Below are 27,684 nucleotides of genomic sequence, written 5' to 3'. Positions count from 1 at the left end.
AAAAGAACACTTCTGCGAGCAGAAAATATGTCTGTATTATGTGTGTGTGCAATACAAAATCATAGCCATAAGCACAGATGTCCATGAAAAATAAACTGTTGAATTAGGCATGATCAGTACTGGGGTTGTCTGTTTAATATTCATTTGCTATTCATTCGTTCTTTTTGTTGCTTGCTAGCACATACGCAGAAGCATCTGTCAAAGATTTAGGAAAAATTTATGGTTAAAAAGTTAAAATAGTGAAATTTCTACCCATTAACTGATTTTTTTTCACTTTGAGTATCCATCCCATTTGCACTGGTATGACATAAAATCTAAGCTCTTTGGCATGACCAATGAGACTCTTCCAGATCTGACCCCATCTTATCTTCCAGCCTCATTTACAGCAACTGTCCCCCTCTCTACTACTCTCTCTGGCGGGCCAAGACTTGCAATTTCCTAATTGTTCTCTGTCCTTTTTTTCCTGTGATTTATTACATGCTCATCTTCTACTGTCCCCCCCGCTCCACCCCCCCCCCCCGCCTTTGCTGGCCAGATAAACTGCTACTCATACTTTAAGACTCTATCCAAAGACTTTTCGAGGTGCCTTCCCTTACCTCTCTGGGTTCCTACCTCCCAAGGTCTTGCTCCTGACTGATTTAAATCACTTATCACATTACTGGTTGTTTGTGGAGCTATCTGGCAACTGGCCTGGGAGCTCCAACAGGTCAGGTCAAAGCCTTAGGAGTCCTTGTTACCCACTCTTGTCCCCCTTGAGTTCTCTGGCACTTAGCACAGTGGCTGATGTGCAGTGGGGGCTCAGTGCATATTTGTGAAATAAATTGCAAAGGAGGCAAAGCTTACTTTTCGAACTCCACAGCTCCCTACAGGGGTCCCCTCTCCACCTTTTTTTTCACCCTTTCCCCAGCTCTTGGCACTCCATACCCTTATACTGCTCACTGTAGAAATCTGCCAGGATCTACCATTATTGCTACAGCCCAGGCTTCAAACTTTTCCCTCAGTAGCCCACTAAACCTTACCAGTCTTGCGTCTCAACCCTCCGCACTAGATTTGAGATAAACCAGTGGTTCTCAAACCTTAACATAAATGAGAATCCCCTGGAGGTCTTGTTCAAACACAGAGTTCTGCGTCCCAGTCCTGGAGGTTCTGATTCAGTAGGTTATTGTTGTTGTTGGTGGTGGTGGTGATGGGTGGTGGTAGTGGTGGTTGTGGTGGTGGAGGCTGAGGATTTGCATTTATAATAACTTTCTAGGTGCTGCTGCTGCTAGACCACATTTTTAGAACCACCGTAATAAAAATGGACAAGCAACAGGAATGCAAACAAAGGTCTCATTTTAAAAAATATATATTTTTTATTGATTTCAGAGAGGAAGGGAGAGGAAGAGAGAGATAGAAACATCAAATGATGAAAGAGAATCATTGATTGGCTGCCTCCTGCACGCCCCCTACTGGGGATCGAGCCTGCAACCCCAAGCATTTGCCCTTGGCCGGAATTGAACCTGGGACCCTTCAGTCTGAAGGCTGACGCTCTATCCACTGAGCCAAACCGGCTAGGGCAAACAAAGGTATCCTTAATTCATCTTGACTTAGCCCCTTAACTGAATTTCAGATTCTGTCAGCACTGTCTGGATTTGGTTAATCCCAGATCATTTTCCCTCTGCTTCACCTTGTCATCCTCCTCCCACTTTTTGGTCTTTTCTTTCTTATTGTTCTCAGTTTCTTCACTTTACTTGATTAACCCTTCTCTTTCTCCTTCATAAAGGCTAAGTTTCAAGACAAAGCCCTTTCCTGATCTCTTGGCTCCATTTCATTGTCCCTTTCCCCCTTGCTGTTCCCCCATCCAGTCTTAGTACCCCCTACCCAAGCAGTCAGTGAGCTTTCTAAAGCTTGGCTCCAATTAGGGCCCACTTCCTTCCAGCAGGGTGGCCATTTCCCCTCCTCAGGGAGTCTGGTTCCACAAACAACATTGGCATGCTAATGACAGTCACCTGCTGGCTCTGGGAAGTCTGCTGTTTGCTCCAGCTTCCTTAAGGACAGTGGGATCACTGAAAATACCACATTTACATGCTTCCTTTCATTTAGTCACTCAACACACTTTGATTGAGCACCTGCCAGACACAGTGCTGGGCCCAAGGGACCCTAGCAGGGCACTTAGAACATGAACACATGTTCATGGTAGTGCCTGAGAGTCCACAATGGCTCTTCATGAAGGGGATCTTTTTTGTTTGTATGTTTGTTTTTAGTGATTTTAGAGAGAGAGAGAGAGAGAGAGAGGAAGGGAGAGGGAAAGAAAAAGAAATATTGATTGGTTGCCTCCTGGACACACGTGACGGGACCAAACCCCAAACCTGGGAATGTGCCCTGACCAGGAATTGAACTGGTGACCTTTCCATGCATGGGATGATGCTCAACCAACTGAGCCACATCAGCCAGGGCATGAAGGGGAACTTTTGGCCACACTCATCAAGGTGGGGACAGACATTCAAGGCAGAAACTAACTACTCATGAGAGCCCTCCTTTCTGCTCAGCGCCAAAGATTGGGAGACTCAAACCCAGGGAGTTTCCAAACTTCTTTGTTGAAATAAACATTATAATCCACACCTCCCAGTCATTGGCCCACTGCATTGAGTGAAATAAGGTATGTGAAGCCCAGAACATAGTGAACTAAAATCTCTCTACACATAGCCCATGCACACGGACATACACACTGACACATGCACAATGACACATATACCAACACACACATTGACATGTACATACTGACTCACACACCAACACACAATACTGGGGTACACACCTTTACCTACATACACACTGAAATTACACACTGACATACACATCGATATAGACAAACTGAAACACACACACTGGCCAACATGCACCAACAAATACAAACATAGGACTAAAAGCATGCTGATACACACACATTAACACATGCTGAAACACAAACACACAGCAGACACACACACGGACACATAAATTCACACCTACTCAAACATCAACACCAACCCACACCCCACCAAAACTGGGAGGCCCAGGCCCTAGGGGGACTTGCAGATGTGATGCAGGGGTCAGGTCTTGGAGGCATGAAAGGGTTGCAGGAGACTTGAATTACACACTTGGTTCTAACCTGAGAGGTCCAGTGGTTCGGAGGAGGACTCCACAAGGTTCCAAGGATCCCTAGGGACAGGTGGGCAGAGTGGACCACACTGGCAAGCCACCAAGGATTCTGCGCTAAGGCACTGGGGGGAAATGTCCAGGGCTTTGGTCAGTGCAGAGCGAGTGCTAAGGCCGGAGGGCAGTCCGCCCAGAGAAAGGCAGGGTTCCCACGCGCCCAGTACTCCGCCTGCCCAGCTCCGCAGGCTCTACCCAGCTCTGGGTATCAGCTCTCAGCTCTGGCTTCCAAATGCCTGCTTCCGGTCCCACCACCACCCAGACCCCACGTCCACCACACCCCACCCTTTGCCAGGGAAGACCTGTCTCCCTCCCAGTCACCCATCCTGGAAGCTGCAGGTCAACTCTGACCCTCCCCTGCCTCCGCATCCGATCCTGGCTTAGCCCTTCAGAGGTTCCTCACATACAGCCTCCTGGTGTCTCTTCTTTCTTATCTACCTCCCTCCCCCTATATCCAAATCCTCGGCTTTCCTGTTTAGGACACGCTTAATCGGTCGATTCCTGAGTGTCAGGCCCTAGGCACGAGGGCTGCTTCGTGCGGAGTCCTAGTTCTTCAGGTGCACTCCTCATCCAAGGAGCAGTGAGAAGCACGGTCCCAGCAGGGGGAACCCAATGCCAGAAAAGCGCTTTTCATGTGACCACCCCATTTCTCTGCCTTCCTTCCTTCTCCACAGGCCTGGGCCACTGGGTGAGGTCCCTTCTCCCTCTCTCTCCCTGGTTCCTGTTTTGCTGCTTTCCTCCCTCCCGCCTCCCCTTCAGCTGCTGGGCCTTGGCCTGGCTGCTGAGGGGCCTCTCCTCATCCGGACCCCCTGTGGACCCGGTTTTCACACCCCCAGGCCTGTCTCCCCTCGCGGTCCCAGATGCCACTCTAGGGTCTGGGTTCCCCTTTGAGACCAGCGCACCTGCCCTTTTGAGGACTGGAGTGCCCCATCCCTCAGGCCTGGGGCAGCCAAATCTGCCAGGGTTCCCCAGTCCCAGGGAACTAGCAAGGGGCCACTCCTGGGGGGAGGGGGGAAGGGAAGGGGGCATCAGGGCTGCAGTGGTGGAGAGGTGCCAAGGGCAAGAGAGGGGACCCGCAGCGGTGGCTGGCCAGGAGGAAAAGGAAATCAGACAGGCATAGCCTCTGCCTTCGAGGTTCTCCTGGGCTCACCCAGGGTTTAGGGACAACCAGGGGGCGGCTCACAGCCACTGGAGGCGGCTGGTCCTCACTGCCCACTATCCGGCTCCGCAGAGCTGGGGATCTTCATCCCCAAGCACCTCCTCTGACTCCCCAACGGTCCAGGCAAGAGAGGGAGGGGGTAGGCGGTCTGGGGCTGGGCGTGGAGAGGAGGCCTGGGGCCCATCTGTATTAAGTACCCAACGGTGGTGGCTTGGCCCCATGAAATTACAGCCCACAGGACCCGAGGCTTAGAAATCCTAGGGCAAAAGGGGCGCTCCATTTCTGAACTGCTGGCCTCGGACTCCGCTGGTCACAGATGAGTTGCGGGGCGGCAGTGCGGCTCCCCCTACCATCCCCTTTCTAAGCTCCACTACGGAGCTGCAGGTGCCGCAGCAGCTGCCCCGCTCCGGCCTCAGCAGCATTCCCGGTCCATGATGGGGGCTGGGGGGACGGGTGTCAGGTGTGGTGGAGCGTCGAGACTCCAGTGGCGGGCGCTGGAACCCCTGCACCCTGATATCTCGGTGGAGAGGAAGAAGGGGTCCAGAGGGCCTGGGGGGAGGGAGGGAAGGACTGCGGAGCTCAGCCGCAGAGCTGTGCGCGGGAGGGGGAGGGGCAGGGGCTCCCCTCCAGCCTTTGGGGGTCTGGAGACTCAGGGACGTAAGGCGAGAGCAGGGGGGTGTGACAATTCAGCAGAGGTCGGGACGTACCATGGAACCCAGTGGCGGGGGTGGGGCAGGACGTGGTCACTGAGGGGAGCCCCCGCCTCCCTTCGCAAAGGCCAGCGACTGGGGTTGTAGGGAGAACTGGAAGCGCGCTAGTAAGGGGAAGCGGCGCGTTAAATCCGTCCGCTCCCCAGACCCCACTTCCGAGGGGGTGGGCGATAGAGGGGAGATTGGGGTTGGAGCAGCGGCGAGGGGGCTCCTCCCTTGCACCTCCCCCCAGAGGACTTGGTCGCGCCCAAAGTGTAACACTTTCTCTTTGTCGGAGGAGCTCCCCTGTTTCCCGTGCTGGATCTCCCGTTGAGGAGGCGCTGGAGGCAGCCCTGGAGGAGGCAGGAGCAGTTGGAGGGATGGCAGCGACCGACATAGCTCGCCAGGTGGTGAGTGCGGGGCTTGGGTGTCAGGACCCGGGCCAAGGGCCTGGGCTGGGCAGGGGAGACCTGGCCACCGCCACCGCCTTCGCGAGGAGGGCAGTGAGCAGCATCCAGGAGTCAAGGTGCGGTGGGACTTCTGCTCCCGCGATCAGCGGCTCAGTCCCCCAGCCAGCCCCCGAGAACCACAGTGGTGGCGGGCGGGTGGCCAAGGCTGCGGGCCGGCGGCTGAACTTGAATTGCCCAATATCTGCTATAAGCGCCGCCGCTTCCCTCGCTGCAGCAGCGGTCCTGCCGATGGGGCGTTGCCGAATGAATGGCTGCAAGAGCCGTCCAGCCCTCCTTGTCTCGGGCGCCCCGGCCTGGCTTCCTGGACCGCCGGGCCGCGCCCCTGCGCGCAGCTGCCCGTTGCGACTCGGCCTCCTTGGGAAGAGGGACCGGGGCCTGGGGTTAGCCTGGGGCAGGAGTCGGTGAGTGGTGAGGGGGGCGGGGAGGTGACTGGCTGGGGGAGGGATTCTCCATATGCATTACATATGTGACTGCGTCTGTGAGTGTGTAAGCACTGTGTGCGTCCGAGTGCACGCGCGCGCACTCGTGCCTCCCCGGCGGGCGGCGGCGCCCCGCTGCTCTCTGACCCTGGATGAGTCCGCCAGTTTCTCTTGAGTGTGCTCACCTTCAGGGTGAGTGTTCAGACGCCTCTCTGCTTGTGCTGTGTGTCTCTGGGTCCCATTTGTGCCTCTGTGTGGGGTGCAGTCCACTGGCCTGTAGGTGACTGGCTGCGTGCTTTGGCAGGGTTCCCAGCACCTGACCCAGCTTGTGCGGGCCTCCGGGGGTCTGTAGTGGCGCGTGTTCAGTGTAACTGGGCTTGAGTACCAAAATCTGTGGAGCTGGCTTCTTTCTATGGGAACTCAGGAAAATAACTGTGAGGTTTGCAAAAATGGTGCCCTCTCTCTTTTTGTTGGCAACAGACTCGGGGGGAAAAAATCTTCATTTAAAGAACTGAAGTTTTCTAGCCCGAGGTGTACACAGAAATCATGTTGAAGTGACCCGAGGCCCCGTGTTCGTTTGTTTTTAGATCAGAAGTTTGGTTGCAAAGGGAGGGGATGATTCCATTTGGGGGAACAACCTAGCCTTTCTATTCATCCACGGGTTTCTGGAATTTTCAGAAGCCCACAATTACCAGCACCCTGAGACCAGGAAGGAGAGTGAAATAGAGGTAGTTCAAATCCCATGACACCAAATTCTACTTGATGAAAATCTCGACACACACACACACACACACACACACACACACACACACACACACATGTTTTAAAACCTTGGGTTTACTTATTAAGGGAAATAGTCTGTGCAATACAAGTCCAGGGCAATAAAAAAGCCTCTAGGTATTTGGTATAGTTGTTTTCAAAATCGGAATCCAGAATCCAAGTGTTTACAGGATATGTATAAATTTATTCCACCCTCTTGTACCTGTTTAGAAGGGCAGAGTGATTTCTTTGAAACCTCCCCCAACTCCTGCAGACCCCAGATGGAGCTTTTTATATAGTCACGATGTGGAAGGACTCAGAGTAGATAGGATGCGCTGGGATAATGGAAATTGAGAGAGTTCTCTTCTCCCCAAGATTAGCACTGTGATATCTATTACTTTAGTGTTTTGAGAGTTCCCAGAATGCTTTTTTTCTCATTACCTGCATTTTAGCCTCCTGGATTACATTTGTCCCATCCTTAGTGACCAAAAAGGATGCTAATGATTTTTCTTGTCAGCTAATTAATTTGCATTGACCTCTCTGTAAGCTTTCACCAGTCCCTTTGCCTGGATTAGGACTGCAGGGCAGATGTTGCAAAGGGGAACGTTCTAGAAGGTTGTGTTTCACCTCAGGCACAACTCCAGCAACCCAGGCATCCTTTTGTTCTGCAGATGGGGGTGGAGTGGTTTAAGGTCACTTAGTTTGCTTTGCATGGTTACAGTTTTCTCTGGCTATCCTTGCTGTACTGTATTGTACGTCAGATTCTGAAGCTCAAAGAGCAGCAGAGCACTTGAGACCTTGTTATCGTGATAAATGGGTTTCTGGGAAAACTGACGTCACTCTCCATGTCCCCCTCCCCCAGCCAGTGAAGCTCTTGTTTAATGTGTCATTTGTCTCTCTGCTCTCCTTTGTGTCTGCAAGAAGTTGTAATTCACCCGGGGAAGATGGAATTAACTCAGGAGACCTTGGCCTTCTGGTTGCAGTTTGTTTCTTCCAGGGAACATGTATCCAGGGGTTGGGAAGAGAAGACTGGAGAATAAACCTGAGTATGCCTGGCTTAAGAGTTCTGTTTAGTGAGCTCTGAGACAAGGCGCCATGCAAGTAGTCCTCTGGTATGTGTGTGTGTGTGTGTGTGTGTGTGTGTGTGTGTGTGTGTTCTTTCCAGAGTCAGTTGAGGGTCACTCTGGCTAGACGAAAACAGGCCCTAGAGTTGTTGGGTAGGGCCCTTATTTGGGCATGCATGCAACTTGCAAGTTCAGTTCTCCTGTACATAGTACAATCCCATCCCATTTGAATGAACACTACAAAGATTGTGCATGACAAAATAATTTCTCTGTTGTGACCACAAGTGTTTATTTGATTGACTGCTTAGTGTTCCACATGATGGCTAGCTCTGGTCAACTATACAAAAAAAAAAAAGTAGTGGATAAAGTTATTGGCTTTTTAAAAAAATATATATTTTATTGATTTTCTACAGAGAGGAAGGGAGAGGGATAGAGAGTTAGAAATATCTATGAGAGAGAAACATCGATCAGCTGCCTCCTGCACACCCCCTACTGGGGATGTGCCCGCAACCAAGGTACATGCCCTTGACCGGAATCGAACCTGGGACCTTTCAGTCCGCAGGCCGACACTTTATCCACTGAGCCAAACCGGTTTTGGCAAGTTATTGGCTTTTAAGTTTACAGTCTAGTTGGGGAGACAAATTGTGGACACAATAATTAGGAAACTACAGCAGATTCTTGGGATGTCCCTACCCCCAACCCCTGTCTGTGAGGTGGCTTGGCTGCTATTAATATATACATACTCTGAAAGGATGCATGACTTGTCCAAGATAACCTAGCCGTGCACAGTGCAGGCCCCAGAGGCTGCATTTCCTGGCTCTTGAGCTGTTTCTCTCAGTGTTGCATTTTGAGTTGTAGACTGTAAGTGCTGGCCCATAGAAAGAACCTTGATTCTGGCTTGGAACAATCCAAAATGTGGGAAGTGATGCTTTCTTCCAGCAGCAGCCAGGTAATGGTCTTTCTCCCAATGAAAGAGCTTGCAGGGGCGAACTTTGCCCTAGCTGGGTTTGGCCTGGAACAAGTGCCTTAGGGCAACTGCCTACAGGTGGCTGCACTCTGGGCTTGCTGTCAAATGGCACTTCCCCTGGATTCCCCTTGAAGCTCCCTGCCTCAACCATCGCCACCACTTCACACTAAAAATATAAACAGGGGGCAGCAAACCTCAATATTCACCCATACCTCTACTGGGGATATAGCACTGAAAAAAAATTTACATGGCCCCAAATATTCAAACTTCTTAAATCTAAGTCAAGAGTATATGCCTGATCATTGTACTATTTCCCAACTTTTCTGTATGTTTAAGACTTTTCAGAATAAAAAGTAGGGGGGATGACAGTGCACACCCCCTTCAAAATGCACATGGCCCCTTCCCTCAGGGAATTTACAGTCTGGTAGCAGAGGCAGACACCAGTAAGTATATAATTACCATGTGGTAAGTTCTGCACAGGAGATCTGCTGCCTGCTATGAGAATCCATTACAAGGGGACCTAATCCAGCAGTGGTGCTGTGTGACAGGAAAGGCTTCCTGAGGGCTTGAACTAGGAAAAGGGTAGGTGTGAAGATGGGTGAGATCTCACTTCTGCTACTGGGCTGGGAACATTTCCTTTGTTAATTCACACTTTTATTTTCATTCATTTCTTCAATGTGTGTATTTATTGGGCAGCGACTCTGCCAGGCCCTGTGCCAGGTGCTGGGATCTAGTGTGGCCAAGGCAAATAGGATGCTGCTCTCCAAGCTTCCAGATGAGAGGCAGGAATAAGCCTGTTTCCTTTTCCTATCCTAAATCCCGGAAATGTGTGTTAGCAGTGTTCTTACTCCAAAACTGCATTAGAGCTGAGTGATTTGTCTGTAAAATACAATGAGATTTTGACCTGCTGTCATGTGCATAGCATTTACTTTGTGTAGTTTCTGCTGCAAAGTTTTTATTAGTTGCTGGCTTTGTTGCTCAGCAGGCCCCTCCTTCTGTGTGCTGTAAGGGAGTGAACCCGTTGTATTAGCTGGAGCAAAAGTTATTAGGAAGCTAAGTACCCTGGAAAAAGGTATTCCAGAGTGAAATAGGACTGATTTCTGGACTTGCCTGGCCTCCTGGATTATCAGAGCTGGGGTTTCATGTTAGTATGAACAATTGAGAAGGGTATCTACTGCATGAACATTAAAACTGCACTCAAGAAAGAGAGAGAAAAGCAAAGCAAACGAATACCACGGATAAGTGTAACATGTTTCTTTCAACGATCTCAGAATACTTCCATCTGTATGATTTCATTTTCCCCAACAGCTTCTTGGACAAGTATTTATTGTCCTCTTCATTTTATGGGTACATGGAGATCAAGTGACTTAGTCCAAAGTGTTATTGCTGGTCAGTGGATAAAACAACGAAACACCTACCAGATGACAGATTCATAAACACACACACACACACACACACACACACACACACACACACACTCTGGTCTTTTCATGATGTTTCTAAGAAATAAAAATCGTGCCATGTCCCCTCTTCTCCCTCTTTCACTGCACCTGCCCCTCCCCCCCAGCACACTCTTGGAGGTCAGAGGAGAATATACTTGGGTGCTTTGAAGACTCTTGATGTTAAAACGATTCTTAGCTTAAATCCAGATAGCACAGTCATGGATTTTTCTTTCTTTTTTCTCCCATGTTGCTTTAAATAAAAATTTTGGAGCCACCAGCTATGTAATGATGGATTATTTTAAGTAACAACGGGAGGGGGGCAGAATAAATTAGAAACACAGACCCTTCCTCCTGGGTTTGGCAGGAGGAGGCTTCTGCTGCCGCGATTTGGGATTTGAAACCGTGGGTTTCTCTGTTGCCTGCACAGAGGAAGGAGGCCACATGCTCATGAGGGTGAGACATAATGTTATCCTCTCCTTCAGTATCTTCTCATTAGAGGCAGCCATCTGCTGAATTATGCAGTGTGCTCTCAGCTGGCCCTGGAGTTGGGTCATCCGTTCCACTCACTTAAAGGTGACGGGAAAAGATTTACAGGCCTTTTCAAGGACAGGGCTCAGGTTTCTCCTTCCAGGGCCCTCTCTGACCCCTAACAAAGACACTGGGGTAAAAGGACAGAATTCCGCTTTCTGGGCCCTTGATGACCCTTGATGAGGTGTGAGGTAGGCCTTGAGTTTCCTTTCACAGCAGAGGCCCCTAGCTCTGAGCACTGGCGCTGAAGCAGGAACTAGGTTTTTTCAGATCCCCTTTAAACGAGACCAGATGGAGGCAGAGGCCAATTCAGGCTCCCCAGAGGACAGTTGGGCATTCATCCAGAGGCCTGTGAGTAAACCTTTTTTTTTTTTTTAATAGATCGGAGATAATAATGTCCAGAACACCTAGAAAACTCTGTTTAAATAGCCAAGCTTGAAGGGAATCTGTCTGGTATTTGTGGGAAAGTTGATGCACTCTGAGCAAAGGGTCGCCCCTGTACCGAAGGAGATATTTTACTTAAGAATTTGGCTTGTGGGTTAGGTAGCCCTGGGATTTTTGAGCAGAGCTAGGTGGTTGACCAGGCCTAGGCTTAAGTCGGAGTCAGAAAGGAGGGAAATGGGACAGAGAAGGTAGAAGAGGAGCAAAAAGCCCTCCATGACATCCACGGTCTCCGTTGCCTTCCGTGGGCCATAGTCACCTTGGTGAGCCCATTGGCTTTGAGGTCGTATTCTGTGACCCTGTGACCCTTCTCCCCGCTACTAAACATCAAGCCACAAACCCAATGTCCCGGAATGTTGGCAGCATGAAAATCTATATCTGCCTCTTGAGGCAGCTTTTCCATTGGAGAGTGGCAGTCTGCTTGACAGGGTCCTGGATCCTAGCAGCACTCTCTGCCACTAAATCACTCTGACTCGAGACAAGTAATTTCCTCTCTCTGAGTCTCTGTTTCCCCTTTTGTAAGCCAAGCGGGTTGGACTAGGTGATTTTTAAGGGTGTTTCCAGCTCAACTATTGTATGGTTCTTATGTTTCCTTGTTCTCCAGCCTAATTTTGTTAGGTCCTTGCCGCTTCTGTTTCTCAATGAGGTGGCAGTATGTTACTCCACCCCTTCCTTGCTTAGACTCCTTGAGCTGGGTGGGGAGAATTGGAGAGAAGGCAAGTCTGGGCTTTTAGCTCAGCAGGGTCCCTATAAGTGGACTAGAAACAACCCTTCAGATATTGTCTGTCCATGTATGTATATATAGCCTTTGTCTTCCTATAAAGATACATGACAGCTGAATTTTTGTCTATTGAGTCCCATTTTAAATGCACAAGGAAAGCTGGCTCTTTAATAGAATCCTGCTGTGAATCCTTTTATAGAATGAAAAGCCACTCCAGAGTTTCATCTACTGGATTTGCCAAAAAACGGGTCTTCTCCCTGTTTGGTGAGGATGGTCTCCTTTGTGCATTCCCTGGGTCCCCTAAGCTGTTCCCCACTGAAGGGCATTTCTGGGGCCCCTAAGGGGTTGCTGCCACCTTTTGCAGCTTTATTTCTCCTTGGAAAAGCCCCCAAATTGCTCTCTCCCAGTTCAGGGCATTGCTACTACTGTCAGTTTCCTCTTAGCCTGGCTTAATCAGCACGAGGGAAATCCTGACATTTGATGTGTAAGGCACATTAGAGGTTTTTTTTTAAGTTTTTTTTTTTAACCTCTGGGAACTTATCAGTGTTTTTGTGGTTCTTATGGCTGATAATACAGTGGCATCCACACCCTTGACAATAGTGGAGGCAGCAGACAGGGTTTTTACCCACTTGATTGTTTCAAGACTTTCTGCTACATGTTTTGGGATATGTGATTTTACTTCTGTTTCGCATGAATATCCTATATAATAAAAGCCTAATATGCAAATGACTGAACTGTGGAACGACCAGTTGCTATGATGTGCACTGACCACGAGGGGGCAGATGCTCAACACAGGAGCTGTCCTCTGGTGGTCAGTGCGCTTCTACAGGGGGAGTGCCACTCAGCCAGAAGCTGGGCTCATGGCTGGCGAGCCCAGCTGTGGTGGTGGGAGCCTCTCCCGCCTCCGCTGTAGGCAGGCAGTAAGGAGTGAGGGGTCCTGGACTGTGAAAGGGGTCAGGCTGGGTTGAGGGACAATCCCCCTACCACCCCCCCACCCCCCGTCCATGAATCTTGTGCACTGGGCCTCTAGTTTATAATATTAAGTTACACTGTATAATAATGTTATGTATATAATAATAATAGTAGTTTTTTTTTGTATTAATGGTAAAATCCTATATAATAAAAGGCTAATATGCAATTAGACCGAACAGTGGAGCGACCAGTTGCTATGATGCACACTGACCACCAGGGGGCAGATGCTCAACAGAGGAGCTGCTCCCTGGTGGTCAGTGTGCTCCCACAGAGGGAGTGCCACTCAGCCAGAAGCCTCTCCCACCTCCGCGGCAGCGCTAAGGAGCAGTTGAGTGGTAAGGAGCTTGCCACTAAGGAGCAGCTGAGTAGTAAGCTTGCCACTAAGGAGTAGCAAGACAAATGGTAAGGAGTGAGCAGGTCCCAGGGATCGGGCCTAAGCTGGCAGGCGGACATCCACTGAGGGGTCCTGGACTGCGAGAGGGTGCAGGCTGGGCTGAGTGATGTCCCCCCCCCCCCAGTGCATGAATTTTGTGCACTGGGCCTCTAGTGTTTAATATTATAGTAAAACTGCTTGAAAGCAGAATACTGACCTGAATTTTCTGATTATCTGTATTTAAAGCACCTTTTTGGTTGTAGTTGAAGATTTTGCTATAATATCTGAGGCCACTTTCCTGAATAGGAAAGTATCATCATAGAACTTTAAAAAAACCCCAACATTTTAATTCTGATTATAAAAGTAAAATATGCCTATCGCAGAAAATTTGGAAAACATAGAAAAGCAATAATACCTACAGCCCCTCCACCCAAAGTAACCATTGTTAGCATCTTATTGTATTCTTTGAAGCCTTTAAAAATGCATATATACTTTCCCCCCATGATTGGGATGATCTTGTATATAGTGTTGGTGTGTTGTTTTTTGCCTGACAGTATTTGGTAATCATTTCCCCATGTCATTAAATATTCTTAGAAAATATTTTAATCAGCTGCTTCATATCCCATCATGCATCATTGAATTATTCACTGTTTTTGATTGTTCTGAAGAATTGCAGGGTCTGTCAGAGATTGGTCTTCAGGGCTGGGGATGGAGATGGAGAAAAGGAAGGTGTGAGAGAGGCCCACCAGTAATGACACATGGGGAGAATCTTATTTCAGTGTTTCTGTCCTTTACTAACATCTACATGCAAAGGTTAGAGGGGAAAGTTTAGGGAAAGCCCAGGCATCAGCAATGAGCTCCAAACTTTTGGCTTTGGTCTCATCCTTCAGAATGGCAGCTACTAACTTTGGCACCGCAGTTTTTTTTTTAAATGTTTTTTATTGCTTTTTAGAGAGAGAGGAAGGGAGAGGAATAGAGAGATAGAAACACTGATGAGAAGAGAGAGAAACATCATCGATTGGTTGCTCCTGTACCTCCCCTATTGGGGATCAAGTTCGTAACTTAGGCATATGCCCTGATCAGGAATTGGGAGAAGGGGAAGGTGATTGAGGGGTATGGGTTTTGCCCACTTGGGTGTTTATGGGACTCTAAAAATATCTTTATTGATTTTAGAGAGGAAGAGAGAGGGAGAGAGAGATAGAAACATCAATGATGAGAGAGAATCATTGATCGGCTGCCTCCTGCACGTCCCCTACTGGGAATCCAGCCTGCAACCCGGGCACGTGCCCTGACTGGGAATGGAAACTTGACCTCCTGGTTCAGAGGTCGACACTCAACCACTGAGCCACCGCAGCCAGGCTGGGACTCTTTATTTGCAGAATAACAGCAGTGGGAGAAAGATGCACAACTGGAACCACCATAAGTCATTCTTTATAACATGAACCTTCTACTACTCAATTAAAAAACGAAATTGGTGTGTCCTCAGGGGTGGAGGCGGAAGAGAAAGACAGCGGTGTTTCTGCCTATGACATGAAATGTGGTATAACGGATTTCAAAACCACAAGTGACTTCAGATGAGGAGAAAACAGGAAATGTAATTAGGGAGGGGAGTGGGGCTCTCCCAGTTCTCAGGAACGCTCTTTCATTTTGCCTTCCTTTTAGCTCCTCTTAGATTCTGCCTCTTAATTGCTCCTGCTGCAAAACTGAGTGAGAACTCCCTTTCTTTGTATTGAAGATGTTTTTAAATTACATAGGTAGTGTGTGAATACATTTCAAGCTGTTAACAGAATCAAACAATACGGAAGCATACTGACTACCCCCTGAGTAAGCCCCTGTTTCTATTCCCCTCCCCTGAGGTAGCCACAGTTCTTGGTTTGGTGGATTCTTTCCAGTCCCCTTTCTATGCACTCAAGTACATTTATGTGCAAATGCACATATACAGGCCTCTTTTCATATATGGGCTTATACTGTGCTTATTGTTCTAGAACTTCTTTTATCTACTTTATAATATGTCTTGGGACTATTCACATCAGTATCTATAGACCAACCGAATTCTTCTTAATGGCTTCAGAATATTCCAGAATAGGCCTGTACCAGAATTTAGTTAAATATTTTCCTATTGTCAGACACTTATGTTTTTTCTAATTTTTCAGCATTATGAAGTGTCATAATGAATTTCCTTATAGTACATGGATCTTTGTACAGATGTATGAGTTTCTGTAGAATAGATTCCGAGGGAGGTTGCAGGGTTAGTGGAGATGGGCCATTTAACATTTTGGTTACTGTTGCCTTTCTAGCATCTCAGTTCAAACCTTGAACATGGTGCCACCTGCTACTCAAAATGATAACTTGAGGTTTTAGTGTCAGACATGCTGGGCCAAGTTGCATGTCCTCTTGTGAACATTGTAATCCAGGGAACGTTCGATTGTAATTGCAGTCAAAGTAATGAGGACCGGCAGGGGAGGCTGGGGGAAGGTCAATGGGGGAAAAAAGGAGATATATGTACTACTATTTGTAATACTTTATTTTTTTATTTTATTTTTTTAAAATATATTTTATTTATTGATTTTTTACAGAGAGGAAGAGAGAGGGACAGAGAGCTAGAAACATCAATGAGAGAGAAACATCGATCAGCTGCCTCTTGCACACCCCCCACTGGGGATGTGCCCGCAACCAAGGTACATGCCCTTGACCGGAATCGAACCCGGGACCTCCCAGTCCGCAGGCTGACGCTCTATCCACTGAGCCAAACCGGTTTCGGCTATTTGTAATACTTTAAACAATAAAATAAAATAAAATAAAATAAAATAAAATAAAATAAAATAAAAACAAAGTAATGAGAACCTCCACTAATCAGGCCACCTTATGGAGAAAGAGGAAAGAGATAATATATCAGAGATTTTAGTGAGGGAGTGAGGAAGAAACTTCCAGGGGCTATTCAGGGATCAGTGTACATTCAGTCCAGTGTCCTGTCCTTTTTACCTCTGCATATTTAACTCTGAACAATGAGGACTGGTATTCATAATGATGACCTTTACATTTTATATGAGTCATTAAAGTAAGAGTGAATAATGCTTGCTAGACAGGAGTTCCTAAAGCAGGAACTATATATACACAAATACTACATTTTTGAAGTTTTCTCAATTACAGGCATTGAGACAAAAAGTTTGCTGCTCAAGAAAAAAACCCCACATTAACCTTCCAGTTAATTTAGGTATATTGGACAGTGGGTAAAAAGATACAGAAGAAACAAGGATTCTAAACATCACCAGTGACCTTCACCAAGTCCAGATCAATAGTTACTTCTCTGTAATTCTTCCTGACTTCCACTTTGGCCTCCGGTGATAGAAAACTATTGGGTCATCTCTTACCTGATCAGTTCCTCCTCTTGGCAGAATCCTCTTCAATTTCCCATTCCTTACTTGTGGGCATTTCCTATATTCAACCTTTAGCTCTTGGGGAACACACCAGTTTCATACCTTTCACTTCTAAATTTATATCCCAGTCCTGATTCTCCTGGAGCCTACAATCCCATGTTACTAAGTACTTATTGAATTTCTTCTCCTGGTATCTCTCATAAAATCAAAACTATCTTATTTTCCTTAACATATAAAATGCTTTTACAAATTCAGAAGAGAAAGACAAACACCTATTATTTAAAAACTGGGCAAAGACATGCATGGGCAACTCACATGTAGGTATGCATATGCACAATATACATATATAGTTAAACAATAAAAATAATGATTAAATGAAAATTAAATGACTTAATGCCATTTTTCAGTGATGCAATGCACAATAGCTAAAAAGCCTCAGAAACTCAAAGTGTTGGTCTATGTATGGGTAAACAGACACTCTTATATATTGGTGGTGCAAGTAGACATTTGTGCTATTCTCTGTTGAGTGATTTTCAGTGTGTACCACAGTCTTTCAAATGTGTGAGTCCTTGGGCCCAGTGGGCTTCAATTCTAGGAATAATTAGAGATATGTCATTCTATAAGAACAAGAATTGTTGTTTAAGTTGTTAAAAACTTGGAAGCATGCTAAATGTCTAGCAGTGGAAGACTGGTTAATAAAATCTGTAGAGTCCTACAGTGGAATGCTATGTGACCAATAAAAGTAAAGTTTTAGAAGTATACTTTATATTATGTGGTTGTCTGGTCACTATGCTGTAAACCTGAAACTAATATAAAATAATGTTGAATGTCAACTGTAATGGAAAAATAAAATTAAAAAAGAAGTATACGTAATTACTCAAGAAAACATCCACACTATATTGAGTATAAGGTTATTAAGTCAGTTTATGAAAAGGATTATACAAAATTATCCCTATTTTGTAAAACAATAACAACAACAACAACAACAAAAACCCCCCAAAACCGCACCATATACAAACTGGAGGGAAATCCATGTAAATATTAACAGTGAATATTTCTGGAGAGTGATATGGGTGATTGTGCTTTTTCCTTTATAATTTCCCATTTTCTAAAATATCTGCAGTGAACATTGACTACTTTTATAAAATAAAAAACCTGATCAATGTAATTTTTTTTTTAGTAGTAGCTTATTTAAAACCAGATTATCGACTTCCCCACTAAACAAGCCCCATTTTCTGGCTTCCCTCTTTCTGGCCATGGTCCAAAGGGGTGAATGTTGAACAATGTCATCAATCCAAGCTTCCAGGCTTAGAATACTTTGAGCTTTGATTGCTCCCTCACTCACTCTGCCCACTCATTGAGGCTCATCCCTTTAGGACATCTCTCAAATTTGTTCTTCCCTCCTGAGTCTCAAGTCAGACCAGTTCATTTCAGCAAGCATTTATTGTCTCAGTGCCAGATCAACATTATTGGAGTTATCTGCTAACACGTCTTCTGCCCCTACACTCTCTCTCTCCTCCAATCAATGAAGCACTTTGGTACTGGAATGATCTTTCAAAAAATCTACTTGTATGCCCCCAAACCTCATGGTCTAGGGAATAAATCCCATATCCTTCCATTTGCTGTTTAGGGTATTTTCCAGCACTGTGCTAGGTGCCAGGTAATAGGTGGGCACATATGAAGTGCTTGGTCAGTCTCTGACAATAAAGTAAATCTTTAAGAATAAGGTATGGGAGAGAAACCAAGATGGTGGCATAGGTAAACACCTGAACTTGCCGTCTCGCACAACAACTTCAAAACTACAACTAAAAGACAAAACGGACATCATCCAGAACCACAGGAAGGCTGGCTGAGTGGAATATCTACAACTAGAAGGAAAGAGAAAAGCACACTGAGACTCAGAGGAGGTGTGGAAGTAAAGTGCAGAGGTACGGAGGCGCGTGTGTGGAGAGGGCTGGCAACTGAGTACGCGGCTGGCTTTTTCAATCAGGAGGGAGACACAAGCTCCTGACTGCTCTGAACTCCAGTTCCGGGCGAGACTCTGGAGACCCAGACTCATACAGGGAGAAACTGGACTCTCTGGCAGCGGGCGGAATTCGAGGGCGGCTTTCTCTCAGAGGTGCTTGCAGCGATTACTGCGGGACACTGACACCTGGGGGGCCTCTTAGGGCAGGGCTGACGGGAAGCCATTGCTGTCTGCTCTGCCCTGAGACTCTGCCCCATCCAAGCTGTGCACAGAGGTTTTTGCATATGAATGGCCTGGCCCTTTGCAATCTAAACTTACCCAGAATATCCAAAAGAAGGCCCAAAGCCCCACAGCAGCTTGCATTGCTTTACAGCTGGGCCTCATCTGGGCACCTCCAAAACCAAAGAAGAAGAATCTGCAGATCTTTCTGTAGCTCCTGCTGGGTGGCCTCAGGCAGAGGCTAAATTAGCACCTCCTTGGAGATCCAAGAGCCAGTGTACCCAGTGGTCAGAGTAGGACCATCTAGATTACAACTCCTCAGATCCATAAGGGACACACTCAGGGGGCAGACTCAGTGAGCACCAAAGCCCCACTGAAGCAAGTCTTGCCTCATAAAGGTGTCTCCAGCACAGAAGTTCTCCCATTGTAGACACAGCTGATCCTCACAGCCAATTGGCCTGGAGGTCAATTCCTCCCAGTCATACCAACAACAGTCAAGGCTTCACTACAACAAAACTGTGCACACAGCCCACAAAGGGGTGCACCAAGAGTGTCTACCTCAGGTAACCGGGGAGGCTGAGCCACTGGGCCCTATAGGACACCTAGCACACAAAGCCACTCTATCAACTCAGGGAAGCAGCCAAAATGCGGAGACAAAGAAACAGGTCACAAATGAAAGAAATGGAGGAAAGCAAACAACTGGATATAGAGTTCAAAACCATGGTTATAAGGTTTTTCAAGAATTTTCTAGAAAAGGCTGATAAATTTAGCGAGACCCTTGAGGATATGAAAAAGGACCAACTAGAAATTAAGCATACACTGACTGAAATAAAGAATAATATACAGAGATCCAACAGCAGACTAGAGGATCACAAGAATCAAGTCAAAGATTTGAAATACAAAGAAGCAAAAAACACCCAACTGGAAAAGCAAAAAGAAAAAAGAATTTAAAAAAAAATATGAAGATAGTATAAGGAGCCTCTGGGACAACTTCAAGTGTACCAACATCCGAATTATGGGGGTGCCAGAAGAAGAGAGAGAGCAAGATACTGAAAACCTATTTGAAGAAATAATGACCAAAAACTTCCCCCACCTAGTGAAAGAAATAGACTTATAAGTCCAGGAAGCACAGACAACCCCAAACAAAAGGAATCCAAAGAGAACCACACCAAGACACATCATAATTAAAATGCCAAGAGCAAAAAACAAAGAGAGAATATTAAAAGCAGCAAGAGAAAAACAGTTAGTTACCTACAAGGGAGCACCCATACGACTGTCAGCTGATTTCTCAACAGAAACTATGCAGGCCAGACGGGAGTGGCAAGAAATATTCAAAGTGATGAATAGCAAGAACCTACAACCAAGATTACTCTATCATTCAGAATTGAAGGTCAGATAAAGAGCTTCACACATAAGAAAAAGCTAAAGGAGTTCATCACCACCATACCAGTATTACATGAAATGCTGAAGGGTATTCTTTAAGAAGAGGAAGAAGAAGAAAAAGGTAAAGATAAAAATTATGAACAACAAATACATATCTATCAAGTGAATCTAAAAATCAAGTGAATAAAAAATCTGATGAACAGAACAATTTGGTGAATATAATAGAATCAGGGGCATAGAAAGGGAGTGGACTGACAATCCTCGGGGGGAAAGGGGTGTGGGGGTGCGGGAAGAGACTGGACAAAAATCATACACCTATGGATGAGGACTGTGGGGGTGGGGTAAGGGCATGGGGTGGGGTGGGGTGGGGTTGGAACTGGGTGGAGGGGAGCTATGGGGGGGAAAAAGAGGAACAACTGTAATAATATGAACAATAAAGATTAAAAAAAAATAAGGTATGGCCCTGGCTGGTGTGTTCATTGGTTAGAGCATCGGCCTGCACACAGAAAGGTCACAGGTTCGATTCCCAATCAAGGCCACATACCTGGGTTGTGGGTTTGAGTCCTGAACCCACCCCTGGTTGGGGCGCGTGTAGGAGGCAACCAGTCAATGGGTCTCTCTCTCATTGATGTTTCTCTCTCTCTCCCTTTCCCCCTCCTCCCCTCCCCTCCACTCTCTCTGAAAAGTAATGGAAAAAATATCCTCATGTGAGGATTAACCAACAAATCAACCAACCAACCAACCAACCACACACACACACACACACACACACACACACACACACACACAGAATAAGGAATGGTGTTCTCCCTACTGCCCTCCACTGTCTTCAGTTTGAAAATTCTCTTTCCTTGCTTTTGGCACTTGGACCAGAGTCCTTGGAGCATGGTGCTACATTTGGAGACAGGAAGAGGCATCCAGGGGCAATAAAATAATGGTTCAGGAAATCTCAACTCCGAGTCCCTCCCAATTTCCAATGCCTGCTACGTAGGAGGCTCCATCGAGAAAGCATATTGGCTTGTAAGCCCTGTCTCCCTGCAGTTTTGAGGACCAAGAATGAAGAGTGGGAAACTTAGATCTTTTTGTTTGCTTTAATTAAAAGAATGAGAAAGAGGTGAGGGGGTATGGAAAGGGGTTAATGTAGAACAAGGCCCTGAATGATGTGGCCCACTCAGGAAACCCAGCTGTCTTCAGGTGCCCCACTGGGACCCAGAATACTCCAGCCTGGATTGAATGATGGCAGATGGTTGTGTTCCAAGAATACTCTACTGGGACTGTGTGTGGGGTGAGATGTGTGAGGGTAATGAACTTGCCAGGTGGCAGTCACTGGCACCTAGCCCTGTCTCTCACTCTTGGAGTATCTGATGGCACCAATGGGAGTGGGATCCCAAGCTGGGTGAAGGGGCTATCTGGGAACCAGTTCTGACAGTGTGAGCCTCTGTGAGGCTTCCCCACCAATGCAGCCTATCTGTCTCAGTGTGAAGTGTACCCGTATGGACCTGGTCTTAAAGCAGATCCAGTCTTAAGAGCTGCCTGCTAACAGCCTGGGATGTTGGTGCAGGCCTCCTGGCACTAACCATGTCCTTCTTGAATTACTCTTGGCACCCTTCTGGTTATGGAAATCTTAGTGTAGCCCCACACAACAGAAACTCTAACTGCTTACCTAGCTCCCCACCCCTCTTGTCTAGCTTGGCTGTCTCTAGCTTTCCTTCTCCTCCCTTTTCCCCTCCCTTGCTGCCCGGATTGGCAGTTAACACTAATATTTTTTTTTAGTACATGCAGGCCCCTTTTGTCCTCCCCACAACCCACCCCCCGGCTCCTTGGAAGCCTGCCCCAGTTTGAGGTTCTCCTTGTTTTGTAAAAACCTTTAACAGTAAGAAGCAAAGGCCCTCTGCTTTCCAGAGCTGCAAATGGCTTGGCTGATCCTGATAGAGACAAGGGGACCAGAGGAAGCAAGGAGCTCTCTCTCTCTCTCTCTTTCTTTCTCTCTCTCTCTCTTCCTTGAGCCACCAGTGTGCCATAGTATCACATGTTATTTGGGATGTCTGAGTGGAAGGATAACCTCCCAGTGAAATCAGAACAGCAGCTACGGTTGATAGAAGGCTTACTGTATACTTACCCCAGGCTCAGTGCTTTCAGAGTATTATCCTATCTAATCTTCACACCAGTTCTATGAGGTAGTAACTACTAAGTTCCTGATTTTACAGATGGGGATGCTTTGAGAAGTTAAGTAACTTGTCCAAGTTCAGAAGGTGGAGGAGGTGGGGCTCCTGCCTGAATTCAAAGCTTAGTCTCTTTTTCCCCCCACTTAAAACATTTTTCAATTACAGTTTACATTCAATATTATTCTGTATTAGTTTCAGATGTACAACAAAGTGGTTAGAAAATCATGTACTTTACAGAGTGCCCCCCCCCCCCGATGCTTCAAGTATCCACCTGGCCCCATACATAGTTATCACAATATTATTGACTATATTCCCCATGCTGTAATCTATATCTCTGTGACTATTTTGTAATTACCAATCTGTACTCTTTAATCCCTTCACCTTTTTCACCCAGCTGTCAGTCTGTTCTCTGTATCTATGAGTTTATTTCTACTTTATTTTGTTCATTAGATTTCACATATAAGTGAGATCACGTGATACTTGTTTTTTTCTGTCTCAAAAGTTATGACTTCATTCATTTTTATGGCTGAATAGTATTCTTTGTGTATATGTACTACAGCTTATTTATCCACTCATTTATTGATGGGCATTCGGGTTGCTTCCATATTTTATCAAAGCTTAGTCTCTTAACCTCTACATGGTGCCACCATTGTAGATCCCTAAAATGCCCTAGAGAGAGGAGTAATTGAAATCCCTTTGTAATATTTACTGAACACCTATGCACGTACTAGGCATTGTTCTAAGTTTGTTACATGTGTGAGCACATTTGAGTCTCCCAATCACCTGTAAGATAAGTAATATTATCTCATATGACAGAGAAGGAAGTGGAGTTTCTGAGAGGTTATCCAGCTTGTAAGTGAGTTGAGAATTTAACTAAGTTTGTGAACCTCTGGCGTCATTGGTCTCATCCCCTGCCCCTGCCCTCCAGCCCCTTATAAGTGCCGCTGTAGTTTGCTTTGCCTGGAGCTATGGTGACAGGAGCCTAGGCTGGTGTTACTTCCTAATACACATATTATTTGGATGGAGAAGTGAGGCCCAGATTGCTTGTAAGCACATTTTCATTTTCTCCCTTCCCTCCCCTTCCAAATTAGGGTGAAGATTGCCGAACTCTCCCCCTGGCTGGACATGTGGGGTTTGACAGCTTGCCGGACCAGTTGGTGAATAAGTCAGTCAGCCAGGGCTTCTGCTTCAACATCATGTGTGTGGGTGAGTATTTCCACAGCAGAAAATTCTATTACAGAATATAGATACTTAATAGCTGGATGTGGCTTTGCAGGTAATTAGGTTAAATAGTACGTCATTCTGATCTACTTGTAAGAGTGTCCCTCCCCCCGCTTTCTTTTTTTATCCTCTGCTTGTTTTTTTTTTTTTTAACACCTGGCTATAATGACATTTTCCGCTGGTCAGACCAGAATATGGGGTCATACCTTGAGGGAAACTGAGCTGTGTGATACCCTGTGGAAATTTTGCAAGAGAGCTTGCTGGCTCAGCTATTGCTGTCAGGTTTGTTTTGACTGCAGAAAATGGGAGCCAAGGCAGAATTGGGATGGAGGTAATGGCTGCAGGAAAGATGTATACAGCTGCTGGGTAGTGGGTTGGGTCTGTCTGTTTCCTTTGCAGCCCTGCTATGCTTGCTACAGTTGGAACTCAAGTGCAGGGACAACATAGCTGTGTGCAAAGTTCTTTTATTCCCTTTAAGTATATCTCTTCCTGGACCTGTAGTCTTAAATGTGGAAAACCACATCTTAGTCACCTCTGATATGCTAATCTCAGCACACAGAGCGTTCAATAATGTTTATGAAAGGAATGAATGAGTTAAGCCCACAGGAACCACTTACTATGCTTCTCAAACACTCCCACATTAGCAATTTGGGTCCTTAATAGGGCTTTGTGAAGTGAGCAGAATGAGTAGCATTTGTATCCTCATTGAACAGATGGAGACTCAGTAGCTTGGGAAGGATAAGGACTTACCTGAGGCAACACAGAATAAGTGGCAGAGCCAGGACAAGGACCCACATCTAGCTGACCCTTTGTTTCACCTTCTACTTCTCTAACTGCTGCTAACAACATGTCTTGAGAACACAAAAGCATTTTAAAAACTCAAGCACCAACCAAATATGAGGAACAAAAGTTCCTTGACATTCTTTAAGAATCTCTCCTTAGACCTTAAAAAATCCCAAATTTGCAAATACGATCATAGCATATAATTTTCACTATACAGTGCAGTAGAGCATACCTACATATTTTCATTGACCTACTTCCAAACCTTAATAATTGTATAATAGCATAATAAAGTCCGTTTTCATGCTGGTTGAAACACTCGAATACCTCTGGTAATTAACTTTTCTTATTCTTGTATAGAGCTTATGGGGAACTCATTCATGTTGAAGATCATGTTGAGCCACTCTTGAACTGGATATTTTACTCTTTAATGTAAAGTTTTCTAACCAAGGTCATTCATTTTCTTCTCCTCCATCCCCAGCACTCTTCCATATCACTTTCTATAGGAGAATAACTGCACACACAAAGGCAAGTGGAGTATAACAAAGTCACTTCTAAATATGGATGGCAGGCAGTCAGCTAGGCTCACTCACTAGCTTGATGGCTCCCTCCCACACACCAGCTACACGAAATAAGTGCTTCACAAATTTCAGATCATGGGTCTTAGAGTCTAGATCTAGGCTGTTAATTCATCAAATGCCAGAAATCCTCTGATGGTTATGATTAGTTGCTATTAGGAGAAGGATACAACATAAATAGAAGTCACGGTGATTGACATAAAGATGAAATGCTATCACATGTAATATGAGGGCTGCCAGATCTCTCCAATCTTTGGCTGATGGTCAACTTATTTTACATAATATTTGATTACTGAAAATTTCCACACAAACATACTAGATTCTCTTGGCATTCCTCCCAGAGCTCTGTGTGACCTGTACTGAAGTTGAGGAGATGAACAGTGAAATGACATACCCACACCAAGCAACCTTTCAACCAATTGGGTGGGCTAGTAAAGCTTCAGGAGGGAGGCCATGTAAACAAGAATAGCTCTCTGAGGGTGGATGTGTGGGGTAATTGGACATGTGGGTCACAGGCTCCCCAATGGCCCAGAGGAAGAGGCAGCCAAGGTCATGGCAAACAAGTGGGAGAAATAGTAAACCTCTGTCCTTGAGTTCCAGCCTAGGCATTGTACAGCTGTGACTGCTTCAGCATGCACCTGCTGGGCTAACCTTGCTTAACTGCCTGGGATAGACCCTCCAAGAGGGGAGGGGTAGGAAGGAGACCCTCATCCCCAAGCAGTCACCCTGTCTCTTTCTTTCCCCTCATGTCAAGTTTCAGAAAATGGCTGCCCTAGTAGCTCCCCTCTTAGCCCTGCAGGTACAACCATTCAATGCACCAGCCTGGACTGAGTTAATTTCATTCTTCATCCTTGATCCAAAAAAGCCTACAACTCATGCATTCTGCTCTCAGACTGTGCTTGCGACCCTGTCATTGCTCAGAGAACCCACAATTTGGGCCAAGGACACAAGCAGCTAAGAGTGGCTCCAAGGCTACAATCTCAGCTCAGCCATGGGGCTCGGTGCTGTTGCTGACTTGGTGAAGGGTTTGCAGCTTAGCTGCTGAATTTGATCTTTTCTCTCACAGGACTCAGTGACCATGCTTTCACGCCTGCCTACCGCCTGTGCATATCTGTTAGGTTTACTCCCTTAATGACTGTTTGGGCTTGGAATATCTTCCCCCAAAGGATTTCTTTTCTTTTCTAATAAGGCAGTTTAAGTGTAAAATTATGGTAGCACTAGCTTCTATTATTAACCGAGACCTAGGGTATTTTTAGCACAGTATTATTTATCTTGGTGCTGGGCTGCTGAACATAGGCCCAAGCCCAGCAGAGTATAGGCCCGAGCCTAGCAGAGTGGGTGCCCATCATGTACATGCGTGCGTGTGTGAATGTGTGTATAATGAGATTGGGAGAGAGAATTTTTATGAATCCAGAGCCCAATTTATATGTCAGAATACCAATAAATGGCACCTACAGTGATTATTTTTTTAGAGGGCTAGGCACATGGGTGTGAGCATATTAAAACTCCCCCTAGCCTTGGCCAGTTTTGCTCAGTGGATAGAGCGTCAGCCTGCGGACCAAAGGGTCCTGGGTTTGATTCCAGTCAAGACACATACCTTGGTTGCAGGCTCCTCCCTGGCCTTGGTCCTGGTTGGGGCTTGTGCAGGAGGCAACCAATCGATGTGTTTCTCTCACATCGATGTTTCTCTCTGTCTTTCCCTCTCTCTTCCATGCTCCCTAAAAATCAATGGAAAAATAACCTCAGGTGAAGATTAACAACAACAACAAAAGACTCCTCCTCAATAAATTCTCTAGGGTTGATAATAATTACTGAGTAGGGTGAGGTTCCCCTCTCCTAATAAAAATATCTACTGGTCCCTTAATTTTGCAAATTGCTAGGATCCCATGATCCTAGATATAGTGTAGGAGGCCTCAGAGGAGCTGCCAGAGACAGCAGTACAAATGTTCTGCTGGGAAAGAGCCCCAAAACGACTCAGGCCTCTGAATGTGCCAGCAACAGTAATGCCTGTGAGGAGCAGAGAGAGTCATAATGATAATATTTACTTTGAAGCTGCTCAGGATTCCAGACACATCTGGGGTCTGTCGAACTTGGAAAAAAGCATACAAGAGAGGCAGGATTGAGGTTCACTAAAGGAGGAGGGGAAGGGCAGCTAGCATTCTATCAAGGTCAGGGGTCAATTGGGAAAGACAGGTTGCCAGCAGCGGTGTGCTGGTCAGTGTTTCACCATCTGCGCTCAGGAGAAAATTGCCATGGTGTGCAGCATTTGCCGATTTCCATTGTGTCATTATTCCCACCAAAGCTGGCTTTTTTGCTGCCAACCTGTCATCACTGCACATGGGCTTGGGAAGAGCTGCAGGAAGCTGGGCAAGCTGGCTCCTCCTGCACAGCAGTTTGCTCTGCCAGATCAGGAAGGAGAAAAAAATCAAGGTCACCGAGCCAGGCATGACCTTGTCCCTGTCCACAGGCTCCCTTGGCCAACTGGAGTTCCTGGAGAGCTTCCTTTTGGACTCCTCCCTTTTGAACTCAGGGATGTTTCTCTTGGTTTATTCCATCATTTGGAGCTGGAAGAAACATTAGTTCCATCTTACTGAGCTCCATAGGAACAGGGATTGGGGCTGTTTTGTCCACTGCTGTATTCTCCAGCCTCTAAAACGGTGCCTGGCTCCTATTAGAGGCTTTGTAAATATTTTTTTCAATAACTGAATGAGCCAACATATCATGCCTATGCAATGCGCTAGAGCATATTGGTTATAAGCATGGGCTCCAAGTTCAGACTGCCTTGATTCACATGCTGACTCTGCCACTTAACTACTT

At 46.2% G+C, this 27,684-nt stretch overlaps 1 protein-coding gene across 6 annotated transcripts in view; it reads left to right on the top strand.

Moving 5' to 3' along the window:
• Positions 1-5,120: 5,120 nt before the first annotated feature.
• The window catches only part of SEPTIN6 (septin 6), an 81,285-nt gene continuing 58,721 nt past the window's right edge, over positions 5,121-27,684 (top strand). For all 6 annotated transcript variants that reach the window (XM_079764522.1, XM_079764520.1, XM_079764519.1 and 3 more), the window contains exons 1-2: positions 5,121-5,432; positions 23,380-23,494. In XM_079764522.1, the coding sequence (XP_079620648.1) occupies positions 5,403-5,432; positions 23,380-23,494 (145 nt within the window). In that variant the 5' untranslated portion in view covers positions 5,121-5,402. The remainder of the gene's footprint in view (positions 5,433-23,379; positions 23,495-27,684) is intronic.

This window comes from Cnephaeus nilssonii (genome assembly GCF_951640355.1).
Source record: "Cnephaeus nilssonii genome assembly, chromosome: X".
Taxonomy (NCBI): Eukaryota; Metazoa; Chordata; class Mammalia; order Chiroptera; family Vespertilionidae; genus Cnephaeus; species Cnephaeus nilssonii.
This window is presented reverse-complemented; position numbering and strand designations above follow the sequence as displayed.